Source organism: Leptodactylus fuscus, chromosome 7 (genome assembly GCF_031893055.1).
Source record: "Leptodactylus fuscus isolate aLepFus1 chromosome 7, aLepFus1.hap2, whole genome shotgun sequence".
Lineage (NCBI taxonomy): Eukaryota > Metazoa > Chordata > Amphibia > Anura > Leptodactylidae > Leptodactylus > Leptodactylus fuscus.
The window spans coordinates 34,727,029-34,745,653 of record NC_134271.1 but is presented as its reverse complement, the minus strand read 5'-3'; the positions used below and the strand labels follow the sequence as shown (position 1 = coordinate 34,745,653).

Here is an 18,625-nt window from a genome sequence, read left to right as displayed (position 1 = left end):
GGGGTTCAGCCTCCATAATACTGAATACTGAGGGCCCACTGCCAGGACACTGTATTGCTCGGACACTGTTCTCTTTCGCGCCCTAATGTTTATTCTATGGCAACTGATACAATAACAACTCATATAGCTAAAAATTCTGACTTGCCCTCAACCAATATGGCTGCCACGTGTCCTAATACATGTGGCACCGCCTCTTCCGCAGGTCGCTTTCGATGACGTTAGACTTCGCGACTCTGCACACAGACGCGACACAGGTAAAAGCCGAAACATGGCGGAAATTACAGACGGTGAGTAAAATATGGTGTGTGAAGGGGTAACATGTGAGGCGGCCGTACAGTCAGGCAGGATGGCGGGTTGGATGCGAGCACAGGGTCAGGGCTGCATGGAGGGAACTGAGGGAGCGGGGGAAGGAGGCATTCATGGCGGCTGTTAGTCAGGGGGGCACAGTCATCCATAGTACGTTATGTGGAGAAGGCCCCGCACATGAGAGGATGGAGATCTGCTGCCGCCATTCTGTTACAGGCCTGATCCTTTCCTGCAGCTGAGCGCTTGGTTTTTTTTCCCGCCCCCGGACTGCAGACCTTCACATGAATGTGTCTCTTCCCTGGATGCAGGTCTGAGGGAAATCTGCTTTCCTGCAATAAATCTCTAACTCTTATAGCTGTGCACTTTCATACTCTCTAGCCTTGGACAAACCAAAACTGCCTGTGACTCTCTGATGTGACTATTTCATTGTGTGGTTTGGCTGTAGGTTGTGCGCGGTTTCGGACTGTTTGGGGGACCCCCCTCCCAATGAGTCCTAGTCGCCTGCAACTATTCAGTTCTGGATTGCCAATGTTCATGGTACTTGCAGCCTAAAGTCCAGGTTCCTTGTGATACCAAGCATTACTTGCAGAGCTACTATATGAATGATAGGGTTATCTGGTTTCTGATATTGCTTGTCAATTTTTGGATACTGGTTTGCTTCTCCATACACTTCAATTGGGCATCGCTGCAGTACCAAAATCTGACACTACAAATACAGCTAGTGCAGGAAACCAGAGGGCAGGGGGTTGGTGGATTGTTTATAACCCATTAACTGCCATGATCCCCAATTGGGGATCGGGTACTTTAACCCACCTAGGAGTGCCATCTGTCATTGAGGAATAGAAACAGGACATTTGCGTGCTGCAGCAGGATGTCGCCTGTGATAGGAAACCTAAACTCATCATGTCCATGCGTTGCCTTGCGCACACGAGGTCATTCTCATAGTGCAGTTCCTGTATTAATGAAAATTTAAATTTGGCGGTTAATGGGTTAATCATGACTTCTTTTTTTTTCCCACTGCCAGTCAGGTACCCAGGACTCCCACTGATCAGCTGTTTGAAGGGTACAAGTTCCTCCACCTACTCTCTGTTTCATAGTAGACATGCAGTGTCTTTGCACTTTCGTCTCATTTACTTCTATGGGCTGAGACTTTATTTACATTACCTGACTGTTATGAAACAGTGACTAGTACTGTGGGCCCTTTATACAGCTGATCAGACAGTGTGCTTGGTGTCACACTCCCATTGATCATTTCTGGATAGGCCATCAAAATGACACTTTAAAATTGAGGTTTCATAGTAACTTAACATTTTTTTAAAAAAAGTTTCAAGCAATTCTTGAAGCGAGCTGAGCTGAAATCAATGGGTTTTTGAAGATTGCAAATACTGATTTCAAGCGGATTGATGAATGCGGATGTGAACCGAGCCTGAGAGTACAGAGATAAATAGTATAGCAGACACCAAAACTAAATGCAATGTTTGCTTCAGAATGTTGGGGGCTAAAGAAAAAAAATCCAACTGCACAGGAATCAGTAGAAAAGATCTTATTATGAAATTCTAAGGAGTGGAGGTTGTGAAAGATCCTCTCTCTGTGATTAAAACTTTTTATTGTTTTATAAAAAATTTTTATATATATAGCTTTCTGTCCAATGAAAAAAAAAATCAGGAGCTTAAACGCTTTTTAGGGAGCGTTCACACTACCGTCGGTGTCCGACAGCTAGTGTCCGCTGCTAATGTCCGTTCAAAATCTTGCGCAGACATTAGCAGCGGACACTAGCTGTGTCCGTGACATTTTGCATTGATTTAAATTGACATCGGGTGCGTTCTTTTACAGTCCGTGTTTATTCTTAACTGTCCGTTCCCAAAGATGTCCGACTTTTCAAGCGGACAGAAGAAACCTACATGTCGGGTTTTGCTATCCGCTTGAAAAGTCGGACATCTTTACATGCGGACAGGGAAGGAAGGGCATGGAGTGCAAAAGAACGCACTCGATCGCCATTTAAATAAATGACAGGTGTCATGGACACAGCTAGTGTCCGCTCCTAATGTCCGTGCCAGATTTTGAACGGACACTAGGAGCGGACACTACCTATCAGACACAGACGGTAGTGTGAACGCCCCCTTAAAAAACAGACACATCAGCATTAGAGATGAGGGAGTACTATTTGAAACTCCCATTTTGAATAGCACTCACTCATAGGAATGAATGGACGCAGCCAGCACGCAGGGGGTTAAGCGGCCAGCCGCCAGCAAAGTCTGCGTGCCGGCCGCTTCCATTCATTCCTGTGGGAGCGTGCTATTTGAAACGGCCGCTCATCTTTAATTAGCATCAGTTAATGTCTGTTAAGATGGATGTAGTTTTTTCTGTTTTTTTTAAAAGGGATCCTATCATACAAACAATTTTTTTCTCATTAACACGTCGGAATAGCCTTAACAAAGGCTATTTATCTACTACCTTTCATTGTCTTCTCCACGCTGCCATTCCGTAGGAATCCGGGTTTTTTCGGTATGCAAATGAGTTCTCTCGCAGCACCATGCCACTTTATCTGTTTTCACAGCCACAGCATTGATGTTCCCTTAAAGGGATTCTACCACTAAAACACTTTTTTTTTCTAGTTACCACGTCGGAATAGCCTTTAAAAAGGCTATTCGTCTCTTACCTGTGGAAGTGCTCTCCGTCGCGCCGTTCGTTCAAAATACCGGTTTGTACCGGTATGCTAATGAGTTCTCTCGCAGCGATGGGGGCGTCCCCATCGCTGGAGCAGCGATGGGGGCGTCCCCATTGCAGCTCGAAAACTCACCGCAGCGCCGCCTCTCTGGTCTTCGGTGTCCTCCCCTTGCCTCTTCAGCGTCTGTCGGACGCCTGCGCAGTATACTCTCTGTTCGGCGAAGATTGCCGAACGTACTGCGCATGCGCAAGAGTTCGGCGCCCGCACTATGGCTGGGACCGCAATTTCGCGCATGCGCAGTACGTTCGGCAATCTTCGTCGAACAGGAGCGTACTGCGCAGGCGTCCGACAGACGCTGAAGAAGCAAGGGGAGGACACCGAAGACCAGAGAGGCGGCGCTGCGGTGAGTTTTCGAGCTGCAATGGGGACGCCCCCATCGCTGCTCCTGCGATGGGGACGCCCCCATCGCTGCGAGAGAACTCATTAGCATACCGGTACAAACCGGTATTTTGAACGAACGGCGCGGCGGAGAGCACTTCCACAGGTAAGAGACGAATAGCCTTTTTAAAGGCTATTCCGACGTGGTAACTAGAAAAAAAAGTGTTTTAGTGGTAGAATCCCTTTAATGTGGTTGTGCTGTTGACATTTACGTATTATCAGCAGGATAGGGATAAGGGTCACTATGCCGAAAGTTCCAATACTAAGTCCCCCTATATCGGGGTAGGCAATCTTCGGCACTCCAGCAGTTGTAAAACTACAACTCCCAGCATGCATACTTGCTCTGCTGTTCTAGGAACTCCCATGGAAGTGAATGGAGCATGTTGAGAGTTGTAGTTTCATAGCAGCTGGAGTGCCAAAGTTTGCTGACCTCTGCCCTATATTGAACGAGTGCATATTCGTGCCCTGCACCCCTTTCGCTATTCTGTGGTGCTGCTGGCACTGCAATCTCTTGTGGTCTTATAGCTATGAATAGAATGCCAAGCACACTAGCACGTCATTCACAGAGAGGATGCAGGGGGGCTTCTGGTTCCCCATTCTCCTGATCACTCGGACCCCCAGCGTTATAACAATTCCTCTTTCCTGTGGATAGATTTATCATTATTCCAGTTGGGTTGAGGTCTGGACTTTGTTTGGGCCATTGAAACCTTCTTTTCTTTGGAAGTCATTTGCTGGTGTGCTTGGGATGTTGGATGGATAGCCTCACATTAGAATACTCTGGGACGCAGGAGAGTTCAATGCCCGCAGGTTGTCCAGGTCCTGTCGCTACAGAACAAGCCTAGATCATGATCCCTTCATCCAGCATACGTGACAGTGTACTGAGGTGCTGATATCTGTCTCACTGAGAGTCTTGCTCGGACTATTCTATTTTAGCGGACATTGATAGTTATTTGTCTGTTTTTCTTGCGATCTTATCACAATCACTGGCTTTTTCATGAATCGGGGCAGATTTTCTTGCTTCCCCTCCTCACATCCAGAAAATAGACAGAAATTCCAAGTCAGAGGTGTCCTTGGCTGATGTGATGTCTCACTGGACCTTTCCATTTGTAAAACGCAGCAATGTTCTTTCCTTTCTGCCACGATTCTGCCTCCTCAGCACAGTTTTGGGTACTGCGACTACTAGATCTTATGTAATTCTTCTGACACTGTTTCTGGATGCTCACCAGATCTACGTCAACTGGCCCAATTCTGCACCATTTTGTCCATTTAACACATAGTTGGGAATGTGGAAGAGGAGTAGTCAGAAGTTTGTGTTACTGAATCCACAGCCCAGGTTTTAGATCATACTCTATAACTCCGGTTCATGTAAAACTACTGAAAATTGCCTCCCATTATAATGGAATAGTATCAGAAGCATTGATGTGTATGAATCATGTGCGTACCATAACATTATCTTACTATACTATGTCTGTGATTTCAGGTAGCAGAGATGATGCGAATGAACTTACTGCAGCACAGGTAAATCTATGAAATCTTCAGGAAGACCACAGTACAATGAATTGTTCTCTGTGTATATAAACACATTTACTTAGGACTGTATCTCATATTGTGCAGGGGATATGCAATGCATATTGGGAGGTTTTCTGGATTTGAGATATTGATGATCACTCATTAGGATAGGTGGGCAATATTAGTGTACTAGCGGTCCGACACTGAGTGATCTGCAAAACTGCACACTTTTATTTATTTCATATTTTTATTATATATTTTTAAAGCTTTTTTTTTTTTTTTTTTTTACTATTTTATTCCCCCCCGGGGGCTTGAACCTGCGGTCACTTGATTGCAAGTCCCATAGACGGCAATACAACTGTATTGCCGTCTATGGGACATTCTGTATATTAGTATTACGGCTGGTCATAGACCCAGCCGCAATACTAATATAGCCGTGACAGGCCTGGGAGCCTCATTAGGCTCCCGGCTCTCACCTGAACAGGTCGGCTCCTGCGATATCGCCGCGCAGGAGCCGGCCTGCAACTTCACAGGTACGGGGCCGGTGGGGACCGGCCCCGGGGGAGAAGGGGCCACCGATACTGACCCGGCATCCGCTGTACTAGAGAGGCGAGGGATAGACGCTGGTGCCGGGGCCTGAGACATCGCTACGCTCCTCTGCCCTGCATGAAGCCAGCGGCGGGGGCACGGAGGAGCGGAATAGCATCGCCCCTGCCGCTGCTGGCTTCATGCAGGGCAGAGGAGCGCAGCGATGTCTCAGGCCCCGGCGTCTATCCCTTGCCGGCATTCGCCTCTCTATTACGGCGGGTGCCAGGTGCCACATTCGGACTATAAGACGCACCCTTCTTTTCCCCCCAAATTTGCGTCTTATAGTCCGAAAAATACGGTATCTTTGTCTCAATTGTTTCCGTATACTCAGATGATACCAATGGTGTGTCTAAACTTTATCATCGTGTCGCTGATCAAGGCGATTTTTGGTTTAATCTTTTTTTGTTGCTCATTTTATAGGCTCATGATGATAATGAAATGTCATCAACAAACTCACGACTGGCACAGGTGAGGTCTATAGTATCAAAATGTAATTTCCTAAAATATTGGTTTCAGAGATGCCTCCTAAAAGTGATGTTGTAGCTGCCTGTTACCACTTTTATCTGTTTTCTTTTTTAATTCTTTCACCACGTCTTGGCATCTGTCATACCATTAATGACCAATATTTAGAGATGCTGGTTGGTCATGATTGGGCCTCATTCCATCGCAAATTAATTTTTTCCGTTAGTTGTGGCAGGGTCTGCTCAGTTGCCCAGTTCTTTACTCCCAACCATGCACTTGCCTAAGAACAGTAAACTGCTGACCCCTGGTATTTAACTCTTTAGATGCTGCAATCAGTAGCAACCGTGGCATTTAAAGACTTTTAAAGGGAGGGAGCTCCAACCTGTAGGCATCAGAACCCTTATGAATAAGATGGCAGGGGTCCTCTTGCTTTTACATGACACCCAGTGGCCTAGTGAAATCCTATTAGACTGTGTCAAAGACATGACCTAATAGAATGCCTATCATTTTCTGACAGGCAGTCACTCTGTGTAAATGTGACTTTTACACTGGTTCTCAGGATTTAGGTTCCTGCTCATTTGGGTGTATCATTTTTACACGGTTTAAGTTGCACTTTTTTAAAGGGATCCTATCTTTTAAACACAATTTTTTTCTCCCTAACATGTCGGAATAGCCTTAAGAACGGCTATTCGTCTGCAATCCGTCGTTTGCCTGCAATCCCAGTTTTTCTCGGTATGCAAATTAGATCTCTCGCAGAGCTGGGTGCGCCCCCAATGCTGCCAGAGAGCTCTCCAGCGCTGACTCCATCTTCTTCTGTGACGAGGTCTTCACCGTATCTTCTTCCAGCGGCATCTTCTTACTTTTAGGCCTAGGGCAAGCCGACTGCGCATGCCCACGGCCACAAGAAAAATGGCAGCTTCCACAGTATTGAAAGCGGTCATTTTTTCTTGGTCGGTGGGCATACGCAGGCCGAGGCCTAGAAATAAGAAGACGCGGTGAAGACCTCTTCGCAGAAGAAGATGGAGGCGGTGCTGGAGAGCTCTCTGGCAGCATTGGGGATGCCCCCAGTGCTGTTTGAGCGCTGGGGCCTGCCCCCATTGCTGCAAGAGAGCTCATTTGCATACCGAGAAAAACCAGGATTGCAGGTGAACGGCAGCGTGAAGAAGAAAAGGAAAGGTAGGAGACGAATAGCCGTTCTTAAGGCTATTCCGACATGTTAGGGAGAAAAAATTGTGTTTTAAAAGATAGGATCCCTTTAACGTAAAAAAAAATTCTTAGAAAAAAGTTAATCAGTGAGGTTTATTTACCCCAAAATGGTACTATTTAAACAATATCACTTGTCCCGCAAAAAACCCCAAGACCTCATACAGTTATAGTGTTGGCCAAAAGTATTGGCACCCCTGCAATTCTGTCAGATAATACTCAGTTTCATCCAGAAAATGATTGCAAGCACAAACTCTTTGGTATTAATATGTTCATTTATTTTGCTTTCAATGAAAAAAAAAAGTCAAATCATTGATCATTTTACACAAAACTCCAAAAATGGGCCGGACAAAAGTATTGGCACCCTCAGCCTAATACTTGGTAGCACAACCTTTAGCCAAAGTAACTGTGAACAACCGCTTCCGGTAACCAGCAATGAGTTTCTTACAAGGCTCTGCTGGAATTTTAGACCATTCTTCTTTAGCAAACTGCTCCAGGTCCCTGAGATGTGAAGGGGGCCTTCTCCAAACTGCCATCAAGAGATCTCTCCCCCACAGGTGTTCTATGGGATTCAGGGCTGGACTCATTGCTGGCCACTTTACAAGTCTCCAGTGCTTTCTCTCAAACCATTTTCTAGTGCTTTTTGAAGTGTGTTTTAGGTCATTGTCCTGCTGGAAGACCCATGACCTCTGAGGGAGACCCAGCTTTCTCACACTGGGCCCTACATTATGCTGCAAAATGTGTTGGTAGTTTTCAGACTTCATAATGCCATGCACACGGTCAAGCAGTCCAGTGCCAGAGGCAGCAAAGCAACCCCAAAACATCAGGGAACCTCCGCCATGTTTGACTGTAGGGACCGTGTTCTTTTCTTTGAAGGCCTCTTTTTTTTCCTGTAAACTCTATGTTGATGCCTTTTCCCAAAAAGCTCTACTTTTGTCTCATCTGACCACAGAACATTCTTCCAAAACATTTTTGGCTTTCTCAGGTAAGTTTTGGCAAACTCCAGCCTGGCTTTTTTATGTCTCTGGGTAAGAAGTGGGGTCTTCCTGGGTATCCTACCATACAGTCCCTTTTCATTCAGACGCCGACGGATAGTACGGGTTGACACTGTTGTACCCTCGGACTGCAGGGCAGCTTGGACTTGTTTGGATGTTAGTCGAGGTTCTTTATCCACCATCCGCACAATCTTGCGTTGAAATCTCGTCAATTTTTCTTTTCCGTCCACATCTAGGGAGGTTAGCCACAGTGCCATGGGCTTTAAACTTCTTGATGACACTGTGCACGGTAGACAAAGGAACATTCAGGTCTTTGGAGATGGGCTTGTAGCCTTGAGATTGCTTATGCTTCCTCACAATTTTGCTTCTCAAGTCCTCAGACAGTTCTTTGGTCTTCTTTCTTTTCTTCATGCTCAATGTGGTACACACAAGAACACAGGACAGAGGTTGAGTCAACTTTTAATCCATTTCAACTGGCTTCAGTGTGATTTAGTTATTGCCACCACCTGTTAGGTGCCTCAGGTAAGTAACAGGTGCTGTTAATTACACAAATTAGAGAAGCATCACATGATTTTTCAAACAGTGCCAATACTTTTGTCCACCCCCTTTTTTATGTTTGGTGTTGAATTATATCCAATTTGGCTTTTTGACAATTCTTTTTGTGGTTTTCCATTGAAGACAAATTAAATGAAGATAATAATACCAAAGAATTTGTGATTGCAATCATTTTCTGGAAGAAAATGAGTATTATCTGACAGAATTGCATGGGTGCCAATACTTTTGGCCAACACTGTACAATGACAGAGAAACAAAAAAAAAAACATAGGTCTTGGTATGATGGTAAAATTCTTTGGTCATGGTAAAAGGTTTGGTCACAGAACTGTGCTTCTGGTATCATCTGAGAGATGGAAATCTCAGTTCTCCCTGTATTCTGAAGATATCCCAACTCAATTTTCAACTGGTTATATGGGAGCTGTATATGTGTAGGTTACATAGATAAAGAGTGGTGCTTAATACAGAAAAATTTCCCTTACTTTCTTTTCAATTCACCAATTTTTTTTCTTGTGCGTTTTGTTTGTCAGGTCAGTTTCTGACATTTTATTTGTTATGGCCGCTTATCGATTTCCTTTGTGCATCTTGTTTTCTATTAGATGGCCGGAATGCCAATGCCCAGCCTGCCAGCTCCTCCACCACCCTCAGGCCTAGGCATGGGATTTCCACTTGGCCTTAATTCTCGCCAGACATCTGACCTAGAAAATGGCAAACCATCGAATACAGGAGCAGTTCTTCAGCAAAACGATGGCCTTCCTAAGGTTAGAACCAATTTTTGTCTATAGTGCCTTTATTGGCAAACATTCTGGGGACTGATTTACTTATAATCTCATTTGGTGAACACTATTTTATCTTTTAGGCAACGCTAATTGACCCGGAAACAACGCGATCTCTTCTTCTTCCTAGAGGTAACGCCAAGTACTTATGCCGTGGGTTTTTGCATATTTGTCTTATGTACAATGTTGGCTGAATGTATTATCTTCTCATTTACAGGTAACCTTCCCATTGCTACTACTATCCCTCCACTAATGCCCTCCATAAATCGTCCACGTATCCTCAATCAGTCTGGAGATGACTCCAAAGAGGTGAGACCTCCGACATTGTTTGTATGATTAGAAATGGAAATAATTTTAAGGCTTTTTACCTTGTTTTTGTCTTTTGGTTACATTATTAGATCTGTGTTTGTATGCTTTGTTTCTTTAGATGGAGGATTCCTCCTCTGGTCCAAAGATTCCACAAGTCCTAGAGAAAATTCTTCAGCTTAAAGAAATTAGACAAGAAGAGATGACTATGCCAGTGACCACAGGTAATATAATGCATCTTGTGAAAGGGATTGTGCTAATAAATAAAAGTGACATTCTGAGTTGAGAGCTGTTGTGTATCTGCTTAGTGGCCATGCACATGACAGTCCCTTGCAGGAAACACAGTTGGTGTGTGTGACGTGTTTCCCGGACTGAACTCGGCCATGTACATAGAACATACTGTATCATAGTCAGTTATGATGCAGTCGGCTCCCGAATGGCCTCACTGATAATAAACTTACTGTGTTCATTAGTGGGTCTCGGTCATGTGCATGGTCACTTACTTTGGTGTACCCAATTGGTCCCTGTGTTTCATGGTCATCCTCTTATTTCATTGTCTTAAAAGAAATTGTATTTTTATGGGATAGCCTAACTTTTTTTTTGACCATTTCATAAATCTGCCCCTTGGCTTTTACTGATCTAAAAAGCTAGATCCTAGTATTTAACCACTTCCGGACCGCCCATAGACTATATACGTCTGGGAAGTGGTTGCCTAGTTCTGACAGGACGTACCTGTACGTCCAGTCAGAACACAGCAGCTGCACGGAGATCGTGCAGCTGCTTTCAATAGGAGCCGGCTGTAACTTCAGCCGGAGCTCCCAGAGAGATAGCAGGGAAGATTTATTACCTCTCCTGCCTTCTCGATCGCTGTGTATACAGCGGGCAATGAGCGCTGTATACACGGCTATGGACGCTGCCATAAATCAGCTGCCCTCTGACCCGGCGGACACGTGATCCGCCGGGAGCAGAGTCTTGCAAGAGCTGCTGGGTCCTACAGGACCCCAGATCAGCTCAGTAAGCTGTGTATACAGTGTGCAGGAGGCTGGATTTCTCCTGCAACTGGGGTTAAATGTAGCAGCCCCAGTTATAGGAGAAATCAGCCTCCAGTACAAAAAAATAAGTGATCAGATGTCCCCAAAGGTCTCTTATCACCTTATGGGGACACAATCTGTAAAAAAAAAAAAAAAATATATATATATATATATATATATATATATATATATATATATATATATATATATATATAAAACACCGTTATTAACCCCTTCCCGCCGATGGCATTTTTTGTTTTTCGTTTTTCGTTTTTGACTCCCCTCCTTCTAAACCCCATAACTTTTTTATTTCTCCGCTCCCAGAGCCATATGAGGTCTTAATTTTTGCGGGACAAATTTTTCTTCATGATGCTACCATTAATTATTCTATATAATGTACTGGGAAGCAGGAAAAAAATTCAGAATGGGGTGGATTTGAAGAAAAAATGCATTTCTGCGACTTTCTTACGGGCTTTGGTTTTACGGCGTTCACTGTGCAGCCAAAATGACATGTCCTCTATATTCTGTGTTTCGGTACGGTTCCAGGGATACCAAATTTATATGGTTTTATTTACATTTTGACTCCTAAAAAAAATTCCAAAACTGTGTTAAAAATTTTTTTTTCTAAAAGTCGCCATATTCCGACGGCCGTAACTTTTTTATACATAGGTGTACGGGGATGCATAGGGCGTCTTTTTTTGCGGGGCCGGGTGTACTTTTTAGTTCTACCATTTTCGGGAAATGTTATTGCTTTGATCACTTTTTATTCAAATTTTTATCAGAATCAAAACGGCGGTTTGGCACTTTTGACTATTTTTCCTGCTACGGCGTTTACCGAACAGGAAAAATATTTTTATAGATTTGTAGAGCGGGCGATTTCGGACGCGGGGATACCTAACATGTATATGTTTCACAGTTTTTAACTACTTTTATATTTGTTCTAGGGAAAGGGGGGTGATTTGAACTTTTAATACTTTTTATATTTTTTTATATTTTTTTTTTAACTTTTTTTTTTTTTTTTTTTTGCATTTATTAGACCCCCTAGGGGTGTTGAACCCCAGGGGGTCTGATCACTAATGCAATGCATTACAATGCTAATGCATTGCAATGCATTGCAAAAAATCATCATCTCTTTTGCAGGCTGCATAGACCAGCCTGCAAAAGAGAGAATTTGCAGACCGGCTGGGAGCCTTTAACAAGGCTCTCGGCTGTCATGGCAACATGACGTCGGCCGTGGAGCATGCTCCAGGAGCCGGCGATCCCTGCCAAAATGCCGGCGCCCATGCGCCGCCGGGAAGATGGCGCCTCCGGGGACCGATCGGAGGCATTAGAGCCGGTTGTCTACTGCTTAAAGCAGTAGACACCCGGCGGCTATGACGACCGCCCGGCTCCCGGGCGGTCGCCATAGTTACAGACCCGACACGCGCCGTACTATTACGGCGCATGTCGGGAAGGGGTTAAAGGTGTTATCCCCACCCCCGACGACACCATACAAAATAAAAATTACCGTAACGGAGAGGAAAAACTATATTATAAAGTTCTTCAGTGACGCTTTGTGTTATTAAATTTTAAAAAAGAATAAATTGAAAACCAGACACAATTTCCCTCCTATTTTGTTTATAGTTTCCTGGATATAAAAAAAAATTAAAACACATTCGAAAATAAAATTAACATAAAAATAAAGCCCTATGTGTCCCCGAAAAAAGACACAAAAATTAGTTGACTGAGACATACAAGAAAAATGTTACAGCCCTCAAAACCGCACATCCTATTAATATTATAAATGTGAAAGTTTGTGTGTTTGGATGTTCGGATGTTTGTTCCTCAATCACGCAAAACCCGCTCAACCGATTTGGCTGAAATTTTCCACAAACATAGTCACTACACTCGATTGCGCAATAGGCTACTTTTCGTCATAATAGCGCACATACGTTTGTGCCAGGACCCCCACAAAACCCAAACTCACATCACCATCTCTGCAATCTCACACACTTTGGACCATAGCAAGCCCCAAAATTCATATTGCCCTCTACAGCCTCGCCCCTAACCCCACACAATCACATATACATATACTTTACCACTTTGCCCCTCACCTTAACGATACTCCAGGAGGCTCTCTTTAACGCCCTGGACCAGCCATGTTTGCCGACCCCCACCGCTCTGACAATCCGCGACACCGCCCACCCATGTCAATACCCCTAGGCGGTCTAATAAATGCAAAAAAAAAAGTTTAAAAAAAAATATAAAAACAAATAAAAAGGATTAAAAATTCAAATCACCCCCCTTTCCCTAGAACACATATAAAAGTAGTTAAAAACTGTGAAACACATACATGTTAGGTATCCCTGTGTCCGAAATCGCCCGCTCTACAAAGATATACAAATATTTTTCCTGTTCGGTAAACGCCGTAGCGGGAAAAATGGTCAAAAGTGCCAAACCGCCGTTTTTTCACTGTTTTGATTCTGATAAAAATTTGAATAAAAAGTGATCAAAGCAATAACATTTCCCAAAAATGGTAGAACTACAAAGTACACCCGGTCCCGCAAAAAAAGACGCCCTATGCATCCCCGTACAGGCAAGTATAAAAAAGTTACGGCTGTCGGAATATGGCGACTTTTCAAAAAAAAAATTTTTAACACAGTTTTGGAATTTTTTTAAGGGGTCAAAATGTAAATAAAACCATATAAATTTCGTATCCCCGGAATCGTAACGAAACACAGAATACAGGGGACATGTCATTTTGGTTGCACAGTGAACGCCGTAAAACCAAAGCCCGTAAGAAAGTCGCAGAAATGCATTTTTTCTTCAAATCCACCCCATTCTGAATTTTTTCCCTGCTTCCCAGTACATTATATAGAATAAACAATGGTGGCATCATGAAGAAAAATTTGTCCCAGGAAAAATTAAGACCTCATATGGCTCTGGAAGCGGAGAAATAAAAAAGTTATGGGGTTTAGAAGGAGAGGAGTCAAGAATGAAAAACGAAAATCAAAAAATGCCATCGGCGGGAAAGGGTTAACTTCAAATACTTCTGTCCCAAAGTCACTATGTAAAGTTTCTCACAACACCGTATAGCAGCTCAAATACAGATTAACTTCAACACAAAAGTCTCATGTATTCTCTGAATTACAGCAAAAACAAGATACAAAGTTACATTTCATATCCCATACCTTATACACACTACGAAAACCTTACCCGCGCCTGTATATACCCACTTCTACAATCAATCACCGCAGACGAAGTTGCGGGTACCAGCTAGTACATAATAAACCTAAAATGTGTCTGGTCCAGGACCACAAATTGGCCCGGTACTGAAGTGGTTAAAGCTATTTTAGCTACCTGCAAGATATGCTTTATATTAGGATAGTTCCATATACATGCATAAAGTATCCATATTTTCCTTAGGTTTTTGTGTTAATAGAAATATTTTTTTATATTCTAGAAGAGGAAGATTATGATAATGATCCTCGTCAGATTTACACTGCATCTGAAACAGAAGAGGAGACTACTGGACCAAAGAAGGAGGTAGGAGAATTTTAAGGGCAGGAATAATAAACATTAGCCTTAGGAGTTCACAAGTAATATAAATGTTATGCTGTTGATCTGACCTACAGGTCTGTAACAAAAATTGTGGTGAAAAACACTTGAAATCAAGTTGCAACCCCAAAAAGGAAAAGTTTTTGGATTATTGAAATTACAGGATCGATAGACATGTTAATGAATTACAAATAATGAAAAAAAATCTGCACAGAATACATGCACTGAAATGCCTTGGCATGCTGTCAGTGAAGTTATTAATGATTGTCTGAGGAATGTTAGGCCAGGCTGAATTCACTTTGGCTGCTGCCAGCTCCCTTGGCAATTTCTGAGTGATGAGATCCAAGATGTGCATGATGGGAGATGAGTCTGGAGACTATGTAGGTCTTGGTAATATGCTGAGGCCACACAGGGCTAGTTGCAAGTGGTGCTACGATTGAAAAATCTTGGTGCCATTTGCAAATGTCATTTTGACAACCATCTGTAGCTCCGCAATGGTGTAATTTCTGGGGACGTGTTTCTTACATGGCTTTATGTCCCTGATTATCTCTTGTTTTATTGCTAAGTTATATGAACTTTCTGTTCATATACCCACTTACTTACAGAGTAATATTTTGGCATTATCTAAATAAGCGTCATGGATATTTTTATTCACTGAGTGAAAAATGTTAACTAAATGTAATAGTCACGTAACTTATTTACATATAAACCATCCTCCTTTGCAGAAGAAAAGTCGTAGGCGAAGGAACCGCAAGAAACGAACACGTAGGAGAACAATTGCGGCTCCTCCTGTTGTGTCAGATGATGTAAATGAGGCAGCAGAGGCCGATTCAGCTGGAGGCAAAGTGGAAATAGAATATGTAACCGAGGAGCCGGATATTTATGACCCAAACTTCATTTTCTTCAAAAGGATCTTTCAGGCATTTAAGGTGACGGATCATTGTTTGTAGAAGTGGTTTCTGTTTCTTGAACTGTTGAAATAATTTTAAAGAGGCATCTACATCTTTGTATTTATGGCTATTTCCATAAATATCCCATAAATGGCTGATGATTGCTGGTCCCGCCTCTGGGACCTGCATCTGTCTCTCATTTGAAGCTGCAAGTGAATAGCCGCCTGCTTGAATATTTTCCAAATTTCCATAAAAGTGAATGGAGAGACTCTTGCATGAGTGGCCCCTCTAATTTTACTTGAGACCATGAGTGGCACCATGTTCTTGTGATAGATAAGCCAAAACTATCAGACATCTATGGCATATCCTATGGATATATTTATAAATGCTCAAATGGGAATACCCTTTTAGACTATATTTCATCGGCACGGAGCTTTCTCGAAGAGCTAGTTCACATGGAGTTCTGTGTGTACACATTCTGTCGCGGCTCCCGCGAAGGGGTGCCGGTGCATCCCGTCGTGGCATTCTGTGATGGATTAGGCCCAAATTAATGGGCCGGAGCCTCGCGCCGTGGCTGATTCAGCTGCGGAATCCACGGCAAGTTAGGCCAGCTCACTTCTTTTTTCCTGCTACTACCTAGCGGAAAAAAAGAAGCGAGCGGCTCCCATTGAAGTCAATGGGAGCCATTTTTAGCAGCGGATTTTGCGGCAGATTCTGTGTCAAAATCCGCTGCCAAATTCCCCCATGCGAACTAGCCCTAATGTTTAAAACACTGCTGCTTCAAGTAATCTCTTTCCTTAATGTACCTTGTAAAGACAGGTGAAGGGGAGGAAGCAATAAGAGAAAGCGTAAGGCATGGGGTCCTAGTGTGACCTAGCCTAGTCAGAAGGCAGCAATGCGCAATTAGATTTTGTACCTTGAAAGTAAAGTATAATATGGCAGCTAAACATGCTGAAGTAGTAGTCTGTTCATTTCAACAAGGCTGGATAGATTTTTATGGGTTTATGCATCAAAAAAATAGACCAGGCCACGTGAGAGACCTCCCATGCCCCCCACAAGACTGGCTTATTGCAGATCACTCTGAGTCTTGTGTTCAGCCAAAACTTGTATCTACCAGAGAAGGATCATCCTCACAGAAAAATGTCTTGGACAAAGGTCACATTGGAATTTAATTTTATCCACCGGTTAATAGATTACTGTGATGGTGTGCGTTATAGGGGTCAACATTAATTTAGGGGTGAACATTCTTACAGTTATTAGATGGCCCACTGACTGCTTCATCTTTTGACTTTCTTTGCGAACTGCTAATATTTTTTTTTTTTTTTTTTTTCGTGAACAGCTGACAGATGATGTAAAGAAAGAAAAGGAAAAAGAGCCAGAAAAAGTTGAAAAAGTGGAACCAGCTGCCCCCAGGAAGCGATTTGAGGAGGAACAGATGGACAGTGACAGCGACAGTGATGCAGAGGTTGGCATATAAAACATGGGCTCCTTATGTACCCAGGATATTTTTGCATACCATATATGCTCCTGTTTACTGTATTTGTTTTTTTACCGTTTCTTTCCTTGTGTTCCCGTGATACAGTAATTACATGTAAAGGTATGAATACAGAAGAACACATATTTTATGTATGTCGGCTGATTTATCATGTGTTCTGTCTGTAAAGATTTTTATTTCAGGACCTCAGGTTGTTTGAAATGTGAATCTTAGCCTTATTAAATATAATACTCCTAAAGGATTCTGTGGGCAGGTCCCTTAGTAGCATCTTAAGTTGACCATCCATGTGTGATAACTTGGTTGAACCCTTGTTTAGGCATCGGTGTGTCACAGCCACCCTATAATAATAGATCAATGGAGAAAGGAGTGAACGAATGCTAGAGATGACAAGGAAGGCAAATGACGGGCATATTAAAATGCAAAATTTCTGAAACTTGTTTTCCTTCTACTACACTGAGCTGATTGTAAGTCTGTCTCCATCTACCATCTGATCCAATATCCATCCAATAGGCGGTTTAGTCATAGTGCAAATCCTTTATTCATTTCAGTGTAATGGGATGTAATACGGAGTGTAAACAATGAAGTGAATAAATTAAGATAGCGGCCAAACAAAGAAGTTTTGATAAAGCAGTGTATTTAGGAAAAGTCTTATATCCACATAAACTAGCAGTATAGATAGGATCCTTGTGATGGGACAACCCCTTTAACAGCTGTATTTCATGACTCTTCTTAGTCCCCCCCTCCTTTTTATAGTTTTGAAAAGTGTCTCATGAGGCACAAAAATTGCCTAAAAGATGTTATAAACTGTGTACCTGGCACGTGCACCAGATTTTTTTTTTTTTTTTTTTCTACACATTTTGAGACAGAAATTTTGAAACCGTAAATCTGTCACAATGTGTTTATTACTGATTTTGATTTCTATGTAAATTTTCAATATTTTCTTTTCTGTCATTCTCAGGAAAAAAAGCTAGATGCACCAAAACTGTCTAAGAAAAAATTAAGGCGAATGAATAGATTCACTGTTGCAGAACTGAAACAGGTAACGTAGTTGAAGTAAAAAGTTTAGTAGTGGTATATTGAGAGATCCAAGATTTTCTATATATACACAGTGTGTGCATGTGAATATTTCTATGTATAACGGGACAGGAATAGTGTTAGTAAGTAGGAACTGGTGCTTTTTTATTTCATTTGTCCCTCATTGTTTATTGTATGTATTTTTTATTTATCTACTCATCCTTTTTAGCTAGTTTCACGGCCAGATGTAGTAGAGATGCACGATGTCACTGCTCAAGACCCCAAACTGCTTGTGCACCTGAAAGGGACCAGAAATTCTGTTCCTGTCCCTCGTCACTGGTGCTTCAAGCGCAAGTACCTGCAAGGAAAGAGAGGTATTGAGAAACCCCCCTTCCAACTTCCAGAATTTATCAAGAGAACAGGCATCCAGGAAATGAGGGAGGCGCTTCAAGAAAAGGTGAGAAAAAATACCATCAATGTAGTACAATCTTTACTACGCATAGCTGAAGCATCAGGTTTTGGGTTCTCAGACCCCATTGTTTTTTGAGTGATCTTTCCTTTAACTCTTTCACTCCCAAGGCAATTTTTTTTTACCAATGCAAGTGAAAAGAGAAGTATTAAATTAATAAATTGCAATACTCTCATAAGCCCATCTATTTTCTGCGACATCTGTCACATTGATAAAATACCATCCAACATTTCAGAATCATCGATGCTTTGAAACAGTTTTGGATAAAAATGTAAATCTTTTTTTAAATTTAATGTTTGAGGATAAATTTGTGACCAAACAGAGCTGTAGATGCATCAAGCCTTGAAGCCAAGTTTGCTTGTCTGTTTTTCAAACTTCTGTAGAAA

The 18,625-nt window shown here is 42.6% G+C and overlaps 1 protein-coding gene across 1 annotated transcript in view; it reads left to right on the top strand.

Annotated features, from left to right (window-relative positions):
* Positions 1 to 239: 239 nt before the first annotated feature.
* Positions 240 to 18,625, top strand: part of SF3B2 (splicing factor 3b subunit 2) — a 33,192-nt gene continuing 14,806 nt past the window's right edge. The window contains exons 1-12 of the mRNA XM_075281578.1: positions 240 to 287; positions 4,893 to 4,930; positions 5,930 to 5,977; positions 9,321 to 9,482; positions 9,581 to 9,629; positions 9,715 to 9,806; positions 9,925 to 10,027; positions 14,277 to 14,359; positions 15,097 to 15,300; positions 16,601 to 16,726; positions 17,715 to 17,795; positions 18,000 to 18,227. Of these exons, the coding sequence (XP_075137679.1) occupies positions 269 to 287; positions 4,893 to 4,930; positions 5,930 to 5,977; positions 9,321 to 9,482; positions 9,581 to 9,629; positions 9,715 to 9,806; positions 9,925 to 10,027; positions 14,277 to 14,359; positions 15,097 to 15,300; positions 16,601 to 16,726; positions 17,715 to 17,795; positions 18,000 to 18,227 (1,233 nt within the window). The 5' untranslated portion in view covers positions 240 to 268. The remainder of the gene's footprint in view (positions 288 to 4,892; positions 4,931 to 5,929; positions 5,978 to 9,320; positions 9,483 to 9,580; positions 9,630 to 9,714; positions 9,807 to 9,924; positions 10,028 to 14,276; positions 14,360 to 15,096; positions 15,301 to 16,600; positions 16,727 to 17,714; positions 17,796 to 17,999; positions 18,228 to 18,625) is intronic.